Here is a 19,494-nt window from a genome sequence, read left to right as displayed (position 1 = left end):
ATACATGCGTTATCATTCATCGACGAGCAGCTGAACATGCAGCTTTGGTATTCCTCGGAACGGTGCAACCCTCCGTCGTCACATTCGGCTGGATACGGCCGCACGTTTCTCCGCCTTCTCGACTCAGCTGTGCCTTGGCTGCGTGCTTGGCTGTGGGACGGGCCGGAGACCATTGAAGCCAGCGGCTTGCAGCAGAAGATGCTCGAATCAGCTTGAATCAACATGGAAATCTATTGGAATTTTCTTGTTCAGTGATGTACACACGTTCATACTAAACTCACACATACTGGCGTGTACTGATTCTTCTTCAGTCTTTTCCGTTTCTCATCATCGTCTTTTCCGTCTCCCCCACCAGCCCACCAACTCTCCTCCACCCTCAGCCAACGTTTCCCATCGACCAGCTTCTATTGGCGATCAATGCCTTCTTCACCTTCACTCGCTCAAAGACGGGCGCTCGGCCCCGAAACTACTCGACACTACTCGCCGCTGTCAGTATCAAGTCCCGTCGTGTACGTGTATGGCAGCTCGTCCGATGGAAGGCGTCAAACTCGCTGATCTGGACAACAACTACTGTAGCAAAGTCCGCTGTATCAAAACTCGCGATAGCGCCACAACCTCTAACCAACAGCGCCCCCCACCCCTTCTGTAAAAGTCGGGATTAGCGCACTGCTGCAGGCCTGTTTAGCGCCCTCGTCGGTGCAACTAACCGCGGTTTGGTGCATGGCCGTCCCTGTCAACGACTCTCCCGGATAGTGCTGACAGGTCGGCCACTCCGAGTCAGTTCAGTTCAGTTCACGAAGGAAAAAAACACCACCTCGAGTTCTGCAACACCAACACCGACGTCTCATTCTATCCACGTGCATCGCCAGGTGTGCACTCGCTTCTTCAGAATTCTGCTGCCTCATCCTGTCATCCTCCCCGGCAGCCGCTCGGTCAACGCTTTCGGCACTCTGGTGATGCTTCTTCGGGCGGTCTGTCCGAGAGCTCGGCCGAAAAGGGCTTCAAATGTTCAAGCTGGCGCCACGATCTGACTGCACGTTTTCGCAATGACATCCGATCGGGAGCGCTATTGACACGGCTATTTGACGGACTTGTGCCTCATTCACCAAAAGCGGCTGCTATCCGTATGGAGTTGAAGCTGATGAGTGGGATGATGGTGTCAACGTGGTGAAGATGCCCGGTTGAGAGGTCAGCTTTGGTGTTTCGACATGGACACTTTGCAAGACTTCCAGGCTGCCCACTCGATTGCCGGGGCCAGAGCCATATCCCGGACAGCCACTTGTTTTTTCTTTTGTCTTCACCTGTTTTTTTCTCACTTATCCGCATTCTGCCCGCGCATGGTAACCTATCATATCTGCCCGGGGGACTTTTTGCCAGGGCTTCTCCACGCTGATACGGAACATGGAAACATGGAGTCATGTCCTCCGCACCCCCAGACTGTTGCCATGAGTACGAGTAGCGCTGTGCATCAGATGAATACAGCGATGATGTGTGTACGTGTCACGTAATAGCCCACTGAGCAGCAAAGCACGGTCCCAAAGATCATCACCGCCGACTGTTTGTAATGTCTGCTCAGCTGCACCGATGTAAGTCATGTACGAGTAATTTGTACGAGCACTGCTAGGACGCCAAGTACCTGCTGCTACTAGCACTAATCGGCGTAGCTGCATGTACTACTTGTCGCCAAGAGCCAAGCTGCCAAGTCCGGCAAACGCCAGCCGGCAGAGGGAGAGCATGAGATCAACTGCCAACTCCGGAATCTCGACCAGTGCAGTAACGAATAAAAAAAACTTTGAAAAAGGAAGAAAAAAAATATTGATAAAAAAACGTGTTGACGCAAAGGACCCTGACCCTGCAAGAGATATCGAATCCACAACGTCGTGGCAACCCTTTGCCGATTCATCCACGGCCAGCCATTGGGCGTCTCAGCATCACGCACATGGCCTTCATGTCCAGTGCTTTTCCTTCCTCACATCTGCCCAAATGAGGCGGTTTCTTGTGGGCTATCCTGGCCCCCCGGTCGAACTGATCCTCGTGTGGGCCTCGAGTGCTCGGATCAAAACGACACGACCAGTTAGCGCTGTTCAAGTTCCAAGCATGTGCAAGCATCTACACCAAGATTCTAGTACGTGTGTGTACTAGCCATTGTCTCGAAGTGGGTTCTCCTCGATACCACTCTGCGCAGGTGGTTTGCTGCAGGCTAGTGCACGTTGGGTGGGAGGGAAGCAAGAGTTCCAAGACACACGGTCATGGCCTCGGCGTAACCCTGTGATGAAATCGATATAGATAGCCGGTGCTACCCCTTCAAAGATGTGAGACTCCATCTCTCCTCCTCTTGGTTGATCTGATCACCAGTGACCAACCAACCCTCCTCTGAGTTGTTCGTCTCGAGGGGCCTAGTTCTGTTCTGTTTGTTGCAAAACACAACAACTTCCTCTTGTTTGCTCACTTGGAAGCGCAACGCCCTCTGCCACAATCATGATGGAGCCCGCCATTGAAGTCGGCGCCCGCCGCAAGACCTTCTTCCAGACGGCTCTGCCCGTCTTTGCTTGCGGTGCCGGTCTCTTCTCCGACGGCTACGTCAACAACGTCATCGGTTCCGTCAACACCGTTCTCAAGCTTCAGTACGGCGAGGTCTACACCTCGTCCAACGCCAGCAAGTATGTGTCGGACATTGCCTTTGTCGGCACCGTCGTTGGACAGCTGTTCTTTGGCTTCTTGGCCGATCGCTGGTCTCGTTCCAACTCGCTGCTCGTGTCTACCGTTATCCTGATTGTCTTTACTGCCCTGGCCACTGGCTCTTACTACCACGGCGATCCTGTTGGCATGTTCAACATGCTGACTGCTTGGCGATTCTTTGTCGGTATCGGCATTGGAGGTTTGTTTGCCCTCGCCCTCAAAATGTTACACTGCGGCGTCTTTGATACTGACTCTCATGCTCATAGGCGAGTATCCTGCTGGTAGTGTTGGCTGTGCCGAGACGAGCGGCGAGCTCAAGTCTGGCACCCGCAACCGCTGGTTCATTCTCTTCACCAACACCATGATTGACTGGGGCTTTGTCATTGGAGCCTTTGTTCCCTGTAGGTTTTATCTTATACATTGACCTGAGATGATGGCAGCTGCTCACACATGTGTCTCAGATGCTGTCGCCGCCGCTACCCACGACCACCGCCTTAGTACCATCTGGCGAACCTCTCTCGGAATCGGTGTTGTCTTCCCTCTGATTCTCTTCGTCCTCCGTCTGAGGCTCAAGGAGCCCGAGGAGTTCTCCAAGGAATCTATGAGGCACAAGACTCCCTACCTGCTTATCTTCCGCTACTATGGCTTCCGACTGCTTGCCGTCAGCATCATCTGGTTCCTCTACGATGTAAGCCTTTACTATCTTTTTGATCGTTGTATTTGCATTCAAGCATTCTGACCTATTTACCAGTTCTCTTCGTATGCTTTCGGTATCTACACCTCGTCCATCCTCGCCGGCATCTACTCCGATTCCGCTCCTCTCACCACCGTTTTTGGATGGAACACTGTCATCAACCTGTTCTACATCCCCGGAACCATGATTGGTGCCTTTGTTAGTGATTGGATTGGTCCCAAGTACACTCTGATCATTGGTGTTTCTCTGCAAGCCGTTGTCGGATACATCATGGCTGGTGTCTACGACCAAATCTCCAAGCACATTGCTGGTTTCGCCGTCGTCTACGGTATTTTCCTGAGTCTGGGAGAGCTTGGACCCGGTAACAACATTGGTCTGCTGGCCGCCAAGACCTGCGCCACTGGTGTTCGTGGTCGTTACTACGGTATCGCCGCTGCCATTGGCAAGATTGGTGCCTTTGTCGGAACCTGGGTTTTCCCCCGCATTGAGGCTGCCGGTGGTAACGATCCTACCAAGGTTGCCCAGTACCCCTTCTGGGTTGCCTCCTCGCTGGCTCTTCTGTCCGCTGCCATTGCCTTCTTCTGCATTCCCAACGTTGGCCAGGACACCATTACTGAGGAGGATGCCAAGTTCCGCGAGTATCTCGAGACCCACGGCTGGGACACTACTCAGCTCGGTCTGAACGACAAGTCTGACTCCATCCCCACTTACAACGAGGAGGAGCACGCTGTCCAGAAGGGAGAGTAATGGGTGTCTTTCATATAGTTACAATATATACCTAGAGTTCAAAAGGTGTTATGAAATAATAAGCAGAGCTATGAAGCAATGAAATACTCCCTGTGATGTGATGAACATACATCTATGATGTGATTACGATCAAACTCTAAGCCCTGAAGGATCCGTAAAGGTAAGTGTTTCTACAACTCTGGAGCATCGGGTTATACCAGAGGCCTATTGACAACGTTCGTATAGTGCTTTTGCAACGCAAACCTGAAGATAGCTCTCAGCCACCTGCAGCTCATCCTTCATCCTTCGGCTGGCCAAGAAACGGCCAAGTTCGCCAATCGCCTTGGCCTTTCGATGGGAACCAATGAATGGAATGCCGTTGATGCGGCCTAGTTAACCGAAATCACGCCACTGCGAGATCTCGTCAAATCTGCCAGATTAGTTTCCCGTGTCTGTTGAGATTTTACCCGGCCCGATCCGTGCATCAATTGGATGTCATCCGAGCATCCCGAAATTGCTTTAGGCCATGTCTTAAGCTTGACATTTGGACTATAACAGAATAGCTACAATATTAAAAGAAGGCCTTCACATGTTAATTTGGTCATCTACATTTTTACTACATTAACTATGGCTCCAAATACACAAACAAGTGTTCGTCATTAGTCGACACATATCGCTAAATAAATCAAGAGGGTATCCATATCCAGCCCTTTACTCTCCCTCCACACGGAACAAAGCCAAAGACAACGCATCACCCAGAACCGACGTCGGCGGCTTCTTGTGAACCGTCAGCATTCTGCTTAGACTGACTTCGCCGCCTGGGCCTGGTGATGGCGATCGAGCCCTGGGTGCACCCTCTCCTGGCACCGAGAGACCCCTACTGTGCCGCACGCTTTGCGTGGCATTGCTCCTCTTCAGAATTCCGTTGCCAAGGCTGTCCGAACTTGGTGGCATGAGAGACATGGGCCTGGCTTTACCACCTTTGGGAGCTTCGAATCGCGCTGCCGAAGGAGATCGGTCCCGTTCCTGGGGTGGAGGGCCGCGGCTTTCTTTGTTCCTCTCCTCTCGTAAGACCCCCCACAGGTTGTTGAGCCATTTCTGCTTCTCCTCTGGCTTCATGGATCGGATGGGCAATACTTCGGCGCCGGCCATTTCTCTCGTCGGCCAGGGGAAGCTGACGGCCATTTCTTTAAGAGTTACCGTGTCTAGTTGCCGCAGCACAATGCGCAGCTGAGGCTCGACATTGTCGACATAATCGTACGCCCAGTCGTCTCTCCTCTGTAGGCGGTCTGCGATTTGCGTCATGGCGCCGATTAGCCACTCGATGGCTACTTGATCGGGAACGCTGTTGGCCTTCTGGAGCAGCCAGCCGAGCATTTCGGGAGAACCAGATTGGTTCAGAATGGGAATGCTTCGCTTATCGTGCTCTCGTCCTTGCAGTTTGAGAATGAAATCGTTGTACTCTTTCAAAGCATCGATGGGCATGCCGATAAACTTGCCGTTATTCAAGGCATGTACAAGCTCATCTCCCAGGGACAAACCAGCTTTGATTCCGCTGTTGAGTCCACGACCAGGCCAGAAATGAACCGTCATTGCTGCATCGCCTGCCACTGCAACAAGGGCGTGGGGGCGCTTGACGTTTATCGAATCCTGTGGCGGAAGCATCTGTACGCCTTCTCTTACAGCCTGGACGACAATGGGGATTCGCACAACGTTGATGACTTCCTCCTCCTTGAATCCAAACAGCTTAAGGCCATCCGAGATGGATACCCACAGAGGACTGCCCCTATCCTCTGAAGGCGCAAATATTTGACTGTGCTCAAAACCTTCAGGGACACTTCCGTCTAACTTCCTGAAACAACCGGGCCTGCCAAAGTGAACGGGCTGGCCGTCAATCGAAACCATCTTGTGCCACTCCTCTTCCGTGAGTTGCATGTTCAGGTAGCCTCGGCCATCATGATCACTCGCGTTGAGCAGGTACCGCGTCTGTCCAAGTGTGAGGAAGACGTTGAGGGGCTGCGACCACGGCAAGCCTGCGGGTCGGTCAAAAGCCAAGCCTAGCGCATAGCTTCTCCCGCGCTCGTTCTCATATCCTTGAAAGTATGACTGCCGTACCCATGAGGCAGCGCCGTCAGCACCAAGCAGAACATGGAAATCGCCAACTTTAGCAAGGTCTTCTCTGGTAACTCCCTCGCAGTGCAAGTAAATGAGTCCCTGGAACTCTGGATCCTGCACTCGCTTGAGGAATCGATCCTCTACTTTTCGGATCTGAATGTTGGCTGAGCCGGGCCACACTCGTTCCGGCCTTCCGGCAAAGAGCGCTTGGAATGATGGCTTGCTGAGAAGTCGTGTGACAGAGTCCTGAAGCGTAACGACCTGGTCTCTCCGCTTGGCATACGGAGGATAGTCGACGACAACAGTGCCATTGGGGAACACTTTTTGTATCCAGCGCTTTTCATACATGTGGACCTCGACACTGCCGGCGCCTTTCTCTGCGATGGAGATGGCTGATGCCAGAGCAGTAGGCCCGCCTCCTACAATGGCAACCTTCAGTCTTCCCGCTGGGTACTTGTAGACAGACACATCTCCAGTGGGCGGAGGATTGAGGTTTCTCTCTAGTGTTGGGTCGAAGAAGAAGTCGACGACGGATCTTGTTCGGTCCGACAGAATGAGCTCTGGCACGCGAGCCTTGAGAAGCATGAACCGCACGGACTGCATCAGGGGTGTCGTAGCAAAAGAGCCATGCGAGTCACCAAATATCCGATGCTGTATCGCTGTAGCTAGGGCTTGTATAGTTTTGTTTTGTGGGTTTGCGACGATTGTGCGCAGCTCGTCGATAATCTTGGGATCGGGCGTCATGTTGGCCATGCGCAAGAGAAAGATACGCGCTCGATCGAATTCCGATCGATTATCTGAAGTTGTGCCATCGGAAACGCCCCAAGCTTCTTCGTAGATCTTGGGGAAGATGATGTCGTTGAAAGAGGTGGAGGACGCCTGGGCTGTTATGCCGGGGTCTCGTCGGCGGAAGGGGAGAGAGGAAGGCATAATGATGAGAATTATATAAAAAGATAAATAGAAAAAGAGCAAAATGGTATGTACGAAGAAGGGGTATCTTCAAAAGAATGCGTAAAAGTTCTGTTGGAAGGGGTGGCTGAAAGGTTGATATTGAGATTGGTTAATAAGAGACTGTTGAGGAGGTCACCATCCGCGCGCAGCCCGCAAAACCCCGGCTTCAGTTGCGAGAATTGGAAACTAGTGTTGTCTTGCCCGCAGCTGTAATTGTCCGTATGCCAGTGGAGGCAAGATGCTGAACGAGATCCTGGACCGGCGAGTCGGATAGTGCTGACTGGCGTAGATGGCTAAATGTGATTGATGAGATCGCTTGGTGATTAGATTCGCTTTGAACCCACAATTTGCATGGGGTTAAGATGAGAGCAGATTGCACAAGGGTGTTGGCATTTATAAGAGAAAAAAAAGCGAGAGATAGATGCGTTATAATCCTGACAATAGAAAGAACTTTGGCGCCTCATTCAAGCAGAACCAACAGGCTGGTTCTGTTTCTGCACTAATCGACATGCTTTCTAATTTAGAACTGATCCAGGAACCGGGAGAGATAAAAATAGCTTCAGGCGCCCCCGAGGCTGGAGCACATGTGAGGGCTTGTGTCACAGCCAATGGCCACGCGGAGGCGACTTTAATCAGCCTTACTTCAGAGCCAACAGGCACGGCCTTGGCTCTTGTTGCAACCCCCTTGGCGCCACTTAGCCAACCAGCTAGTCGTTGGGTTGCGACGGGTTAACCTGTTCAAACAAGTCTCGCGAGCCAGCTAAGAAGACGGGCCAAGGACTAAACGGGACAAGCAGAGAGGCCTAAGCCCAAGCCAGAAAAGCAGGCATGACAAAAAGCCCCCGAGCGGAGCTGATGGATGGATTAGCAATGCTGAAGCGAATATTTCCATGCTGAGAGGCCTTGGGTTGCCACGCGGACGAAGGAGTTTGCGGCCGCGCGGCGGATCTCACGGGAGGTTGTACAGATGAGTGGCGATGATCGGCTAGTTAAGTTGGTGACTTGAAAGGTAGGTGTTGATACATACGTGGCTCGTGCATTTATGGTTAAAACAGGAAGAGTGACTGAAACCGGGAAGATGGTCTCCGTTGAGGCTGGCGATTGCACAGCCTCGGCCCAGATCTCGATTGCAGATTTTAGAGATTGCGGCAATACACTTCGCGCTTGTGACAACCCTGAAGATATGCTACAAAGGATTCACGTGAGATATGAAAAGCATAAAGTGCCCGCTTATGCGTAACACACGCATACCCTACTTGCATCCAAATGTGGTGAAATTCACTCACTATTATAGCACTCACTCGTCCCTGGCTTTCACCTTTCCATCCTTCCATCTCCTCAGCGTCTTACCACCTCGTGCGCCCGTCATCTTGCCCTCGTCCAGAGCCACCTGACCATTCACCAAGACGAATCTGATACCTTTGCTCGGCAGCTTGGGCTCCTCATACGTTGCCATATCTTTGACGGCCTCCGGATCGAAAAGAACAAGGTCAGCAGCCGACCCTTCGGCGACAAGACCACGGAACGGATAGACTGAGAGACGCTTGGCTGGGCGAGAGGTGAGATGCGCAATCATGGCAGGTAGAGGAATAAGCGACAGATCGCGCGAATAGTGGCCTTTTGTTGTGATATTCATCATTAACACAAAGCTCTCGATACCTATAAATATGTAAGAGGGGTGCAACTCACCGAGATAACGAGGGAATGTTCCATAAGCACGCGGGTGAAGCGTCTTGCCGTGTAAAATCGCATCACTGCCCGCCATGTGCACCCGATGCTGCATAATCAGCTGGACGTTCTCTTCGTTGCCTACATGCATAATGATGCTAGTTGCCAGCTTGTCTTTTTGCAAGAGCTCAAAAAACACCTCGATGGATGGCTTTCCCGCTGATTTGGCAATCTCCGCCACTCTGCGGCCGGAATATGATGCTAGAGATGGCTCGCCCGTAGCACCAACTTGAATCTCGTCCCAGTTTGTCGGAATTCCGTGGCCGCCGTCACACCCAGTCACTTCGACAGCCACACGAATCTTTTCTCTGGTCTCTGCGTCTTCCAGCCTCTTGAGGGTTTCGGCTGGTCCGCCTGCAGAGGCCCAGCTGGGTAGCAAGGCAGCTAGAGTTGTGCAGCCTGGGAGGTAGGGGTAAGTATCGAGTGTCACATCGATACCCTTTTCGAGTGACTTGTCAATCATGGATATGAGTATTGGCGCTTTGCCCTTGTTTTCAGAAAAGTTCATGGTGGCATGCGTGAGATCTACGTCAATCAGCTTCAAGCACTCTGGCTCTCCCTTATGATGTGATGGAGCAAGACGTACGAATAGGGCAGCCTGTCGACTCGCCCAGTCCTAGCATTTCAGCATAGCTTTCGATCGCCTGGAACCCATAACTGCGGTGATGAGGCGCATAAAATGCACCCGGAAATTCCTTTGCCAGTGCCTCGCAGAGAGATGCCAACTCTGACGTTGAAGCGTACATGCCAGGCGTGTAAGTGAGGCCACTATACCGAGTCAGAAAATCCAGGCTATATGCTGTAAACAAAATAGGTATGTGTGAAGAGATGTTACCTGGACATGCCGACGGCGCCCTGGTCCATTGCCTCTCGCATGAGTTGGATCTGATCTTGAATTTCCTCGGGTGATGCAGGCGTATCATATGGGCCACATGCGAGCAATCTCAAATTGCCTTGAGGCACCAACGTGGCGACATTCGTAGCCGTCTTATTACGCTCTAAACAATCCAGATACTCTCCCACAGTCTTCCATTCAAACATGCCAACTCCGCTGAGTGTCGTGCGACATTCTTCGTCTGTGGGATTACCGTTCCAGCCTGCAATTTGTTCTCGAATCGCCTGAAGCTGATTGACATTTCGGATTGGGGAGTATGAGATGCCGTCCTGGCCAACAACTTCGGTCTGCCATATCAAATAATGATTAGCTACCGTATCACACCGAACCTCTCTTATCTCGGATGGTCCGCGGAAGACAGTATACGCTGCCGAGCACGGAGGACGGATGCATGGCCCCCACAGCGATGGAAACGTCGGAGCCGTGTCCCTCTCCGTGGGGGCGATTTGTTTGGGGGGTTACATCAGCATGTGCAGAAGGAATGTCCTACCGTGCAGCCTTGGGTGATTTTTGCTTCGTGCTCCGGATGTGTGAGAAGGTAGAGATCGGAATGGGCATGCATATCGATAAACCCGGGAGACAGGATGTGACCCTTTGCGTCGATTTGTCGAGTTGTTGAGGAAACATCAATTGAACCCGAAGCCCCGATCTTGGCAATTAGGCCGCCTGAAACCAACACATCGGCCACAAACGGCTCGGCGGATTCGTCGCCGGTAATCACTGTTGGTGATTGGAAAAGAATATCAGTTGCCATGATGGGTTGATTCCGTACAAATCTCACAGATACAGACGTTGGATATTAAGGAAATTCCAAAGGGAAAGCTCTCAAAGGACATGTGAAGATAAAGAGAGAGGAGATGGAAGGCATTGGGACTGAGACTACCAGTGGCTTATTGCTCCGTTTTGCGGAGAAGCGCCAGACCCCCACCCTTTCTTTAGTCATGGGGTTGGCAGAGCCATTGTCAACTTTGTATACGAGTACGGGTAATCGTGATGAATTACACGATATATGTAGCGACATCTTCTTATCGAAACCGAAATTGGGAAGAGAGAAAAAATCCAGGGATAATAATACTTCGGCTTTCTAAAGTGCGAAGGATTGCCGAAAGCCAGATAGTTGCCCGGAGGAATCTAATCGTGTCCTAGTCTTAACCCTAGCCTCAATCCCATTCTTAGCGCCGTGTTACCCCTCTTGAAATGTCTTTGTCTACATGTCGTTGAGCATCTCCAAAATAGCCCATCATGGCTGCTACTGACAGTATCGTGTATCATGGAAACTGCCACTGTGGCCGCTACCGTTTTCAGGTCTCAACAGCAGAGATCACATCAGCCATATCCTGTTCCTGCAGTCTATGTGTGAAGAAAGGATACTTGTGGCTGATTCCGGGGGAAGGGGCGTTTACAGTTCTGAGAGATGAAGGCTACCTTGTAGAGTACCAAACATCTACATTGAAAGATAAAGTATATACATACGCAAATCTAATTTCTCTAGATAATGGACTTTATTATATGATCAGAAGTATACTGATAGCCCACAGTTCTGTAGCTACTGCGGAAGCGGAGTCGAGGGCGAGCATCTGACGGGTCCGCTGCGAGGCAAATTCTTGATCAACATCCGAACACTGAGAGAGCCATATGTTAATCCATTCAAGCTTGAGTCAGTACATCGCTCTGTGATTAACAGTCAGCCGTACTAACACAATTGGCAGATCGGCAATAACTGTCATCGAGGCTGAAGGCGATACACGATCGATTGAACCAGTTTCACAACAGCCCGACGAACCAGCTGCGAAAAGTCTGTTTATATGCCATTGCGGTGATGTCAGAGCTATTTTATTGAGCCCGATAGAGGGTGAAGAACTAAAAGAGGACAACTGTAGTAAATGTGTGAGGGTATGTCATAATCACTCCCGGCTCATGTCTCACAAGGTTCCTCTGTTGTTGTTTGTTAACATTCATTTACGCAGATTGCATACATCGGCATTTACCCTACGAAAGACAATGTAAGAATTCACGGCCGTGATCGAGTTTTCGAATATCTTACGGGTGGAAAATTCACGGGGTCGACGTACTGCAAAACTTGCGGTGTCCATGTTTTTAGTAACATTTATGGCCCTCCCATAAGCGTCTTTGACAAGCTCCCACCAGAGAGGAAAGAAAGGGCTTTGGCAGTCTATCATAAAAACATGGCAATGCAGCCTCTGAATGTGCGAGCAATAGAAGGCGTGAAGATAGACACGTTTCAGCCACTGATCAAGAGGGAAGACGAGGGAACTGAGGGATATGAGCTGGACTCTTGATTGTTAAGGTCCTAGAGACAAATACTTTGCGTACTATATTATAGGAAATCTATTTGGATTGAAACATAGTTTTTCTCACAAATTCTCCATTGACTTCTTTTCGCGATTCCAGAACGAACGTAGGACAAATAGCATGGCAATCATGCATACGTCAAGCGCAATTGTCCAGTTATACCCAATAAGATAACGGGGAGCGTCCGAAGTCTTCCAAACACTACACATAGATGGGAAAATTATTGCATTAGCTCATATCCTCAATACGTCTTGTTGCCTCATGGAGACGTCCACTTACAATAACGGAAGCCATGCGCCAAACGTGTTTCCAATAGTATTCATGCTGCTAAGTACGATTGCACGCTCTTCTGCATTTCCGGCACAAATTTCGTTTGCCCATGCGTAAATAACGGCGGCGATGCCGTCTGCAGACCCCGAAAGGAAAAAGGCGAAAAACTTGAGACCCTTGGGTACGTCCCAGATAGCCAAAACCACGCCTGCCAGGATATTGAGCAAAGCAGTAATAGTGATTAAATAGACTTTGGCATCATAAATGTCGGATAGCACGCCACAGATAATTGAAGACACAATTGTCACCGCAGGGAGGATGGTAGTGATGGTGTTGATCTTCTCGACGCTGTACCCTTCGGTTTTGAGCCATAACGGGAGGCCGCTGTTCGAGGAGATGCCGTCGGCTTGAGAGAAGAAAAAGGCAAAGGACACTAAGACCCAAAAGTGCCAACCGGTCAAAACAGATTTGATCACAGATAAAGTGATCGGCTTTCGAGGTTCACGGTTCTCAGCTGCCATCCGCTCTCTGGCTAATCGAATATCATTTTCTGTTAAGATGAAGGGTTTGCAGGTATCTGGATGACCTGGCAGTACAATAAATCCAAGAAGAGCGACTGGAATCGTACAGGCGAAGCCTTTGTATCAGGAATTAATATGCATTTCTCAGATCATCATTGTGGTAAGGTAACTTACAAATGATATACAGCCAGCGCCATCCCTCAATGCCATACCTACCATTGAGGTGAGCGTATGCACCGCTCTGTATGTATCCGGAGCTCATACTGCCAACTTGACTGGCAATGAAAAACAAAGCACCTCGTCGGCTTAGTTCTGATCGTTTATACCAGCACCCAAGATACCATTGAACAGCTGGGAAGAATAAGCTTCCAGCTGCGCCGACGAAGAAGCGAAGCACATATAGCTGGTGCACATTGCTAACTTTGTACTGCGCAAGAGTGAGTATTCCCCATATGAGATCGGCCCCAGGAATAAAGTATGCTGCCGAAAAGCGAGTCATCTGCGACGACGGTCAGACACATGCAGCGACGAAGGCGGTTCACATTTTGTTTCGTGGTATGGAATAGACTCACAAGAACTGTCAATGGTATTTGAAGTGTTATATATCCAACCCTGCGCAAATATCTTAGTAAAACAACATTTAAGTATTACACTTGCTCTTTTGGGCAATTTACATGTAAGTGGTGTTGAGATAGTTGAGCTCGTTTCCAAACAATTTCAAGTCTTCCTTCATACCACTCACGTATGCTGCACTTGTCGCAGATGAATCTAAAACTTTTGCCCAGTATGCAAGGAAAACAAAGATCATGATCAATGCGTCCAGCTTTAGTATCAATCGACGCTCTTCCGGCGTGTCGCTAGGCGAGAACCATTGGTACCATTTTTGGCGATGTAGAGTCACAGTAGCGGGTCTACTAGACAGCTCGAGTCCCTTCACGTGAAATGGTTCCTTCATGCCATTTGCGCTGAGGACTCCCGTATCGAATTTTTGTGAATCTTTTTCAATTGGCAAAGACATTGTCAGCAATTTGACTCGAGTTCTTGCTGCTCAATTTGGTTGTTTCTGAAGTTGGCCGTCTCTATCGACTTTCTATAAGCTGTATTTTAGTAGCACGTAATTTGATCGCTGTATGGCGTTGTACTAGTAGACTTGTCGCGCCTTGTCTTTGACAATTCTCATATCTCTAAAATCACCCGTGAGCAAACAAAATTTTACGTTTGACCCAGTATTCCATTACTGGTGTGCTGTGAACTAGTGTCTCTTCTGCTATATACATGGTGAATGTTCATCTCTGCAGACCACTGCACGAAGCGTTGCGCATTCAAACCTCATGTCTGGGAGCAACCGATTGCGTTCAGATTGTAATAGAGACTACCGAACATGCGCATCTATTGATGGCCCGGACTTGGAGGCACGGCTCCAGTATCCCATGATTTCGGCTCAGGGCCCAAGACAAACTCCAAAAGTCCACCCTTTGCAATGTCACTATGCTCTAACCAGCTCTTATTCCAAGCTTTACCATTGACTTTCAGGCTCTGAACAAAGAAGCTGTTGTTGGACAGCCCCTTTGCTTTAATTCGAAGGGTATAGGAACCACCGACCGAGACAGAAATATCCTCAAACCATGGCGCCAGGATCAAGTAGACTGGCTGGGTCACCACTGGATACAGACCCAGCATCTGCCAAAGCATCCAGCTGTCCATGGCGCCAGCATCGCTGTTTCCAGGAAGACCGTTGGATCCGGCGAAATAATTTTCGTCAATATTCACACGGGACTGATTCACGGCTTTGTATTGGCGGCCTGGCAGATAATTATACAAAAACGGAGTGCCGAAGCTAGGCTCGTTGCCTAATGATAGATTGAGAAGGTATAAGCAACTGGGCTGCATCGACATCGAGCGGGTGAGGTTGTTGTGGCTGTTCACTTACCGGGATTGAAGAGGGCTGTTCCTGATCCAACTCCTACACCTAAATCCACCGTTCGGAGATTAGGCACAAACATCAGGTCAAGCCGTTTCTCAGTTGCATCGGGACCACCCATTTTGTCGATAAGCCCTTGCATATCAAATGGTATAGTCCATGTGTATTCTATACTCTGGTTAGATCTGCTTTCGATGCCCGGCGAGTGGCCATTCATTACATACCCCATGGTAGTCCTTCGGTCGTGTAGGATGTGTCTTGTGGGGCGATAGTTATCACCGTTCCATTTGGATAGCGAGGACCGAGGAATCCCGATGTGTTATACTGATTTATGTCCGGGTTCCAAAGGGTTTTCCAGTTCCTTCAATCAATTTATTGTCAGATAAGGTCATGCATGGCACGTAGCCCGGGATAACTCACCCTGATCGGTTCAAGTATTTCTGGTAATCATGCGGCGCTATACCCTTCGCAATTTGACTTACTGCAAAGTCATTAAGAGAATATTCAACGGTACGACTGATGCTTGACGAAAACGTTGTTGACACATAACCTAGGTTGATCCAGTCCGGAAGTCCACAGCGACCTTGATTATCCGTACAGCTCGCGTCTTCTGGGTCGTTGTTGGGAGGCGGAACAACTTCTGCATCAGTCCATACTGCTTTGTAGCCATCTTTCCAGTTAATACCGCCGGTGTATCCCTTCACATAGGCATCAGCCAGAACATTGTCAGCATTGCTCCCGCCTTGTACTTTGCCATTATGATTGCCACTGCGGCCGTCTGGCATGAAACCAACATGCGTCCATATATCAATGAGGGAACGTATCATGTCAATGCCGCGTTGAGGCTGAACCAAAAGATAGAAACTGTTGAGACAGCGGAAAGTATCCCAGAGAGTGTAGTAGTCGTCATAGTATGGCTCGCTGGAAACCCAGTCCGGATTTTCTCCAGTTCTATCAGAAGGCATTTGATGCATGCGATAAAGAGCAGAATAGAAGAGCGTGAGCCGTGTATCGTTCTTGGTGGATTCTTTGACCGATATTTTGCTAAAGACTTCATCGTTCCATAGCTTTTTGGTCGATTGGACAGTCTGGTTCAGTGTCCAAGATGGAACTTCGCTCTGAAACGCGCAAGCCTTCTCGACGGAGATGAATGACACTCCAATCTTGGACTTGACAACTGTTGTTTTACCCGGAAAGCTAAATAAAGCACCAACTCTATCACCAGAGTCATCACCGTCAGGGCCTCCTTGGACTCCATTTGGATCTGTTGATGCGTTACCCCAGGTCACTGGTGTGGAAGGACTTGGGGGGTTGTCTGGGGCATTCCACGGTCCGGAAAAGTATTGCCAAGTTGAAGGAGTGGAATCAAAGTCGTTGCAAAAGTAAATCTTGTAGTCAGATCCTGGCAGCGATATTAGCAAGAGGCAAAGGCGTAGTAATTTGACAATGACTTGCCTACTCCCCAATTGATTCCCGTGCCTCCCCAGCCGCCCCTCCAAACTCCCCAGCCCTGCACTCTTTTGCCGTTCTTTTTGACCTCAATCTGACCATTACTATATGATTGAGATTTTATAAACTCGGCCAAAGACGGCAAGTTATGCGACACATCAAAAAGGACAATACGCTCAGTGTTTTTCGGATATGTATACTGAATAAATCCAGCATGGTCGGATGCGGCAAGCTCTACTTTGACGCCATTTGCCAGATCAGAGCGGTAGTAACCAACGGATGCCCTATCCATGGTAACACGAGGCTGCTGGTAGGTTGCATTGTCAAGAACATTGACACCTGACAGAGTTGTAAGTGGCATGTGTCCGACCACTCCGTATTTTGAGGCTCCTCCTATGCCACATTCGTGAAAGCAAGTGAATCCAGTGACTACAAAACTCTTGTTAGTTCTGGCTTGCAAAATCCTAGACAAACAGATGAATAAGAGAATTGGTACCATTTCCATCCGGGGTGTATCCAGCAAATGCGTTTGTGCTAGGATTCATCTCTGTAGTATCCGGGCCGAGTTTCACAACCCCGAAAGGCACAGAGACACCAGGAAATGTGTCTCCAGAGTTCGCACCGGTGCCATCAGGTCCGGCAGTGCCGATAAAAGGGTTCACATATACGGAAAGGTCTTCATGTTGAGTTGGCGATGCAGTAACTGTTGAAGCCTTGGCAAGAATGCCAAGCACCACCAAGGAGAACATCCTGACCGGTTTGCCCCAGTAGTCAGAGGGATTGATCAAGTTGCGAGGAGATGGCAATTGCACACTGAACGATCAGTGCCATTTTATAGACATCATTGGCATCTCTGGAGGGGATTGCAATGCGGGGCGGAGGAAGATCCGGGGTAACAATCTAGATTGCCTGAATGTTGTACGCACATTGTGCCGACGGCATAATTCGCTGTCATTCAACATCCTTTCTTTGTCCATAATTGCTCTAAGAGCGATATATTTTATACCTGTCAGGGGGTCACTAATTCTTTTAGCGTCTTTGTATCTTATGATTCTAGTTGTGCTGTCTACTTTACTATTGGCCCGAGCAATGCGTGGAAGGGTTGAGGTAAGACGGGATGTTTGGCTAAGAAAAGGCACCTCTTTGTACGGAGTACCATTGTCTATTTAGCGTAGCACTGGTCCATCCAGAATTTATGCTTGCTTGCTTACTCCCAATGAAGTAATGATTTTCTCCGTTTTTGCCGAGGAAATTTGTGCAAGTTTTGACGTCGGTATTAAGGGCATTCATACGGTGAGTTACGGGGGACTTAACCCGGGACCTAATAACGGAAAAGCTGTCATTGCCGTGAACGGAAAAGTTGTCATTCCCATGAACGGAAAAGAGGATTATAAAGGAAGATTGTTTGAAACAAAGGTACACAAAACACGTAAATTTAACTGCCAGGTCTTTGAACGCCTCAGTTTTAAATTAGTCTCCTGCAACGTTACAAAAGTTTACATGCGTTTTCCTTAAGTCTTGTGACTTAGTTGAGAACTAAATAGTCTCTATTCTGTGAAATATATGCCACAGCCTACTATTCGCTTTGCTCTACACGCGGAGCTTTCTCATTCTCTAAATCAGGAAGAGTTGCGAATGGCAGTGTCTTTGCAACACCCACTGTGTCGAAAATTGACTTGGACTGAGTGAAAATCTCGTCAATCTCTTCCAGAGTGCGACCTCGCGTTTCCGGGTAGAAGAGATAGAACACGACTGAGGAAAAGGCACTGATGGAAGCATATACGATATAATACCTCCATGAAATATTCGCAAACGCCACTGGAGTGACTTCGGCGATAACGAAACCAAATAACCAGTGTATAGCGGCAGCCATTGCAGTAACTTGTGATCGAGTTCTTAGAGGAGCGATCTCGGCAGCATACATGAAGGGAAGGAGAAAGAGGCCGATGGGAAAAAAGAAGAGAGCAACGAAGTAGAAGAATATCGCCGCATCGGAAGCATGCTTGTTATGAAGATTGGAAGTTAGGCCGGCCAAACATGCGTGCGCTACGGCCATGCCTGCAGCTGAAACGATAAGAAGAGGCCTGCGACCGACGCGGTCCACAAGGAAGACGGCCAGGCCGGCAGCGAGGAGTTGCCAGATTTGGAGGCACCCAGAGATGACTCGAGATGTAGTTCCAGAATATCCGAGATTAATCTGGAAGATGGTTGTCGAGTAAAACGTGACAATGTTGACGCCAGTCATTTCTCCTAAAAAGGTCACTCCGAGCCCGAGCATTGTGCGATGAAGATATCGTCCATGGTTCATAGCAAAAGGGTTGTTCCAGCCATCACTGCTAGTTTCCTGCTCTATAGCGCTGCTGATAGTAGCAATTTCTGCAGCGATAGTCTCCGACTCTGTGGACGTGTCTCCGAGAACAGCTAGGACTTTGCAGGCCTCCTCTGTGCGTGCGTTCTTGAGAAGCCAGCGAGGTGATTCGGGCATAAATAGAATGACACTGACAACAATCAATGCCAGGACTGCTTGAAAGGCGATAGGAAACCGCCAGTTGACGGCGTTATCTTTGACATAAAAAAGCCCAAACTCCAGCCAGGTGGCGGTAACAATGCCCCCCAAGGCAAATAAGCCCTGAAGCAGAACAAAATACCCGCGGTCTTTAGCGTTCGCACATTCCGAAATCCACATAGGAACAGTCGCGGTACATGCGCCAAGGCCGAGTCCTATTACAGAAGAGATTTGTTAGTTAATAGTGATGGCTTCGTCAACTCGCGCCCTAACCTGATGAGACGAACCTGTTATGACTCTTCCAGCGATAAATTGTCCAAGGCTAAAGGCTGATGTTTGAATGGCCACTCCTACGAGTGTCACAACACCAGCAGCAAATACAGTCCGAATGCGACCTAATTTGTCACCAATATACACGCAGGCCAGAGCCCCAAGCGTGCAGCCAACTTCGTAAATGGCAATGGTTGTGCCTTGGATTGTAGCGTTATGTGACTTTTGAGCGCCTTTCGTGTCAAGCGTGTCCGTCTGGGGAAAGACAGTCAAGAATGTCTTCAGAGTAAGGATACCATTTCCAACAGCTTGATCGTATCCTTGAAGAGCAAAAGCAGTTGCGCCGATGATTCCAATGATGAAATTGAGAGACTTGCCACTCAAGCCGAGATAAGGAGCCATGTTTGTAGTTTGATTCAATGCTCAACCTCTATAATAAGTTCAGCTTCACATTGG

General features: G+C 49.4%; 8 protein-coding genes across 8 annotated transcripts; 3 read left to right on the top strand and 5 right to left on the bottom strand.

Annotated features, from left to right (window-relative positions):
- The first annotated feature begins 1,544 nt into the window (after window positions 1-1,544).
- M431DRAFT_210024 (hypothetical protein) lies at window positions 1,545-2,310 on the top strand. The gene has a single exon (XM_024913439.1). The coding sequence runs from the start codon at window positions 1,669-1,671 to the stop codon at window positions 2,140-2,142; it is 474 nt and encodes a 157-aa protein (XP_024771741.1). The 5' UTR covers window positions 1,545-1,668; the 3' UTR covers window positions 2,143-2,310.
- Window positions 2,311-2,478: 168 nt separating this feature from the next.
- Window positions 2,479-4,120, top strand: M431DRAFT_91320 (hypothetical protein; the record flags this gene model as incomplete). Its single annotated transcript, XM_024924251.1, has 4 exons — window positions 2,479-2,878; window positions 2,946-3,080; window positions 3,141-3,367; window positions 3,431-4,120. The coding sequence occupies 4 exons, from the start codon at window positions 2,479-2,481 to the stop codon at window positions 4,118-4,120; spliced, it is 1,452 nt and encodes a 483-aa protein (XP_024771740.1).
- A 599-nt stretch (window positions 4,121-4,719) lies between these two features.
- Window positions 4,720-7,619, bottom strand: M431DRAFT_510281 (hypothetical protein). Its single transcript, XM_024919436.1, has one exon. The coding sequence runs from the start codon at window positions 7,142-7,144 to the stop codon at window positions 4,811-4,813; it is 2,334 nt and encodes a 777-aa protein (XP_024771739.1). The 5' UTR covers window positions 7,145-7,619; the 3' UTR covers window positions 4,720-4,810.
- An 843-nt stretch (window positions 7,620-8,462) lies between these two features.
- On the bottom strand, window positions 8,463-10,542 carry M431DRAFT_91801 (hypothetical protein; the record flags this gene model as incomplete). Its single annotated transcript, XM_024924298.1, has 5 exons — window positions 8,463-8,782; window positions 8,855-9,418; window positions 9,480-9,661; window positions 9,729-10,075; window positions 10,279-10,542. The coding sequence occupies 5 exons, from the start codon at window positions 10,540-10,542 to the stop codon at window positions 8,463-8,465; spliced, it is 1,677 nt and encodes a 558-aa protein (XP_024771738.1).
- Window positions 10,543-11,030: 488 nt separating this feature from the next.
- On the top strand, window positions 11,031-12,088 carry M431DRAFT_484141 (hypothetical protein; the record flags this gene model as incomplete). Its single annotated transcript, XM_024916176.1, has 4 exons — window positions 11,031-11,249; window positions 11,327-11,445; window positions 11,498-11,681; window positions 11,756-12,088. 4 exons carry the CDS (start codon window positions 11,031-11,033, stop codon window positions 12,086-12,088), a joined length of 855 nt encoding a protein of 284 aa, XP_024771737.1.
- A 75-nt stretch (window positions 12,089-12,163) lies between these two features.
- Window positions 12,164-13,910, bottom strand: M431DRAFT_7522 (hypothetical protein; the record flags this gene model as incomplete). Its single annotated transcript, XM_024922318.1, has 5 exons — window positions 12,164-12,302; window positions 12,381-13,008; window positions 13,067-13,391; window positions 13,465-13,504; window positions 13,567-13,910. The coding sequence occupies 5 exons, from the start codon at window positions 13,908-13,910 to the stop codon at window positions 12,164-12,166; spliced, it is 1,476 nt and encodes a 491-aa protein (XP_024771736.1).
- Window positions 13,911-14,227: 317 nt separating this feature from the next.
- On the bottom strand, window positions 14,228-17,011 carry M431DRAFT_147815 (glycoside hydrolase family 92 protein; the record flags this gene model as incomplete). Its single annotated transcript, XM_024912759.1, has 6 exons — window positions 14,228-14,742; window positions 14,823-14,981; window positions 15,038-15,174; window positions 15,234-16,201; window positions 16,273-16,691; window positions 16,759-17,011. The coding sequence occupies 6 exons, from the start codon at window positions 17,009-17,011 to the stop codon at window positions 14,282-14,284; spliced, it is 2,397 nt and encodes a 798-aa protein (XP_024771735.1). The 3' UTR covers window positions 14,228-14,281.
- A 694-nt stretch (window positions 17,012-17,705) lies between these two features.
- M431DRAFT_120499 (hypothetical protein) lies at window positions 17,706-19,440 on the bottom strand (the record flags this gene model as incomplete). The annotated part of the gene is made up of 2 exons (XM_024912103.1): window positions 17,706-18,983; window positions 19,056-19,440. 2 exons carry the CDS (start codon window positions 19,438-19,440, stop codon window positions 17,839-17,841), a joined length of 1,530 nt encoding a protein of 509 aa, XP_024771734.1. The 3' UTR covers window positions 17,706-17,838.
- Between the last annotated feature and the right edge of the window lie 54 nt (window positions 19,441-19,494).

The sequence above is a fragment of the Trichoderma harzianum genome, assembly GCF_003025095.1.
Source record: "Trichoderma harzianum CBS 226.95 unplaced genomic scaffold M431scaffold_10, whole genome shotgun sequence".
Classification (NCBI taxonomy): domain Eukaryota; kingdom Fungi; phylum Ascomycota; class Sordariomycetes; order Hypocreales; family Hypocreaceae; genus Trichoderma; species Trichoderma harzianum.
The sequence above is the reverse complement of the archived record's forward strand: the minus strand, read 5'-3'. Positions and strand labels throughout refer to the sequence as shown.

Coding starts and splice junctions, on each gene's coding strand:
- M431DRAFT_510281 (XM_024919436.1), bottom strand. CDS start 7,144: ATGCCTTCCTCTCTCCCCTTCCGCCGACGAGACCCCGGCATAACAGCC.
- M431DRAFT_210024 (XM_024913439.1), top strand. CDS start 1,669: ATGTACTACTTGTCGCCAAGAGCCAAGCTGCCAAGTCCGGCAAACGCC.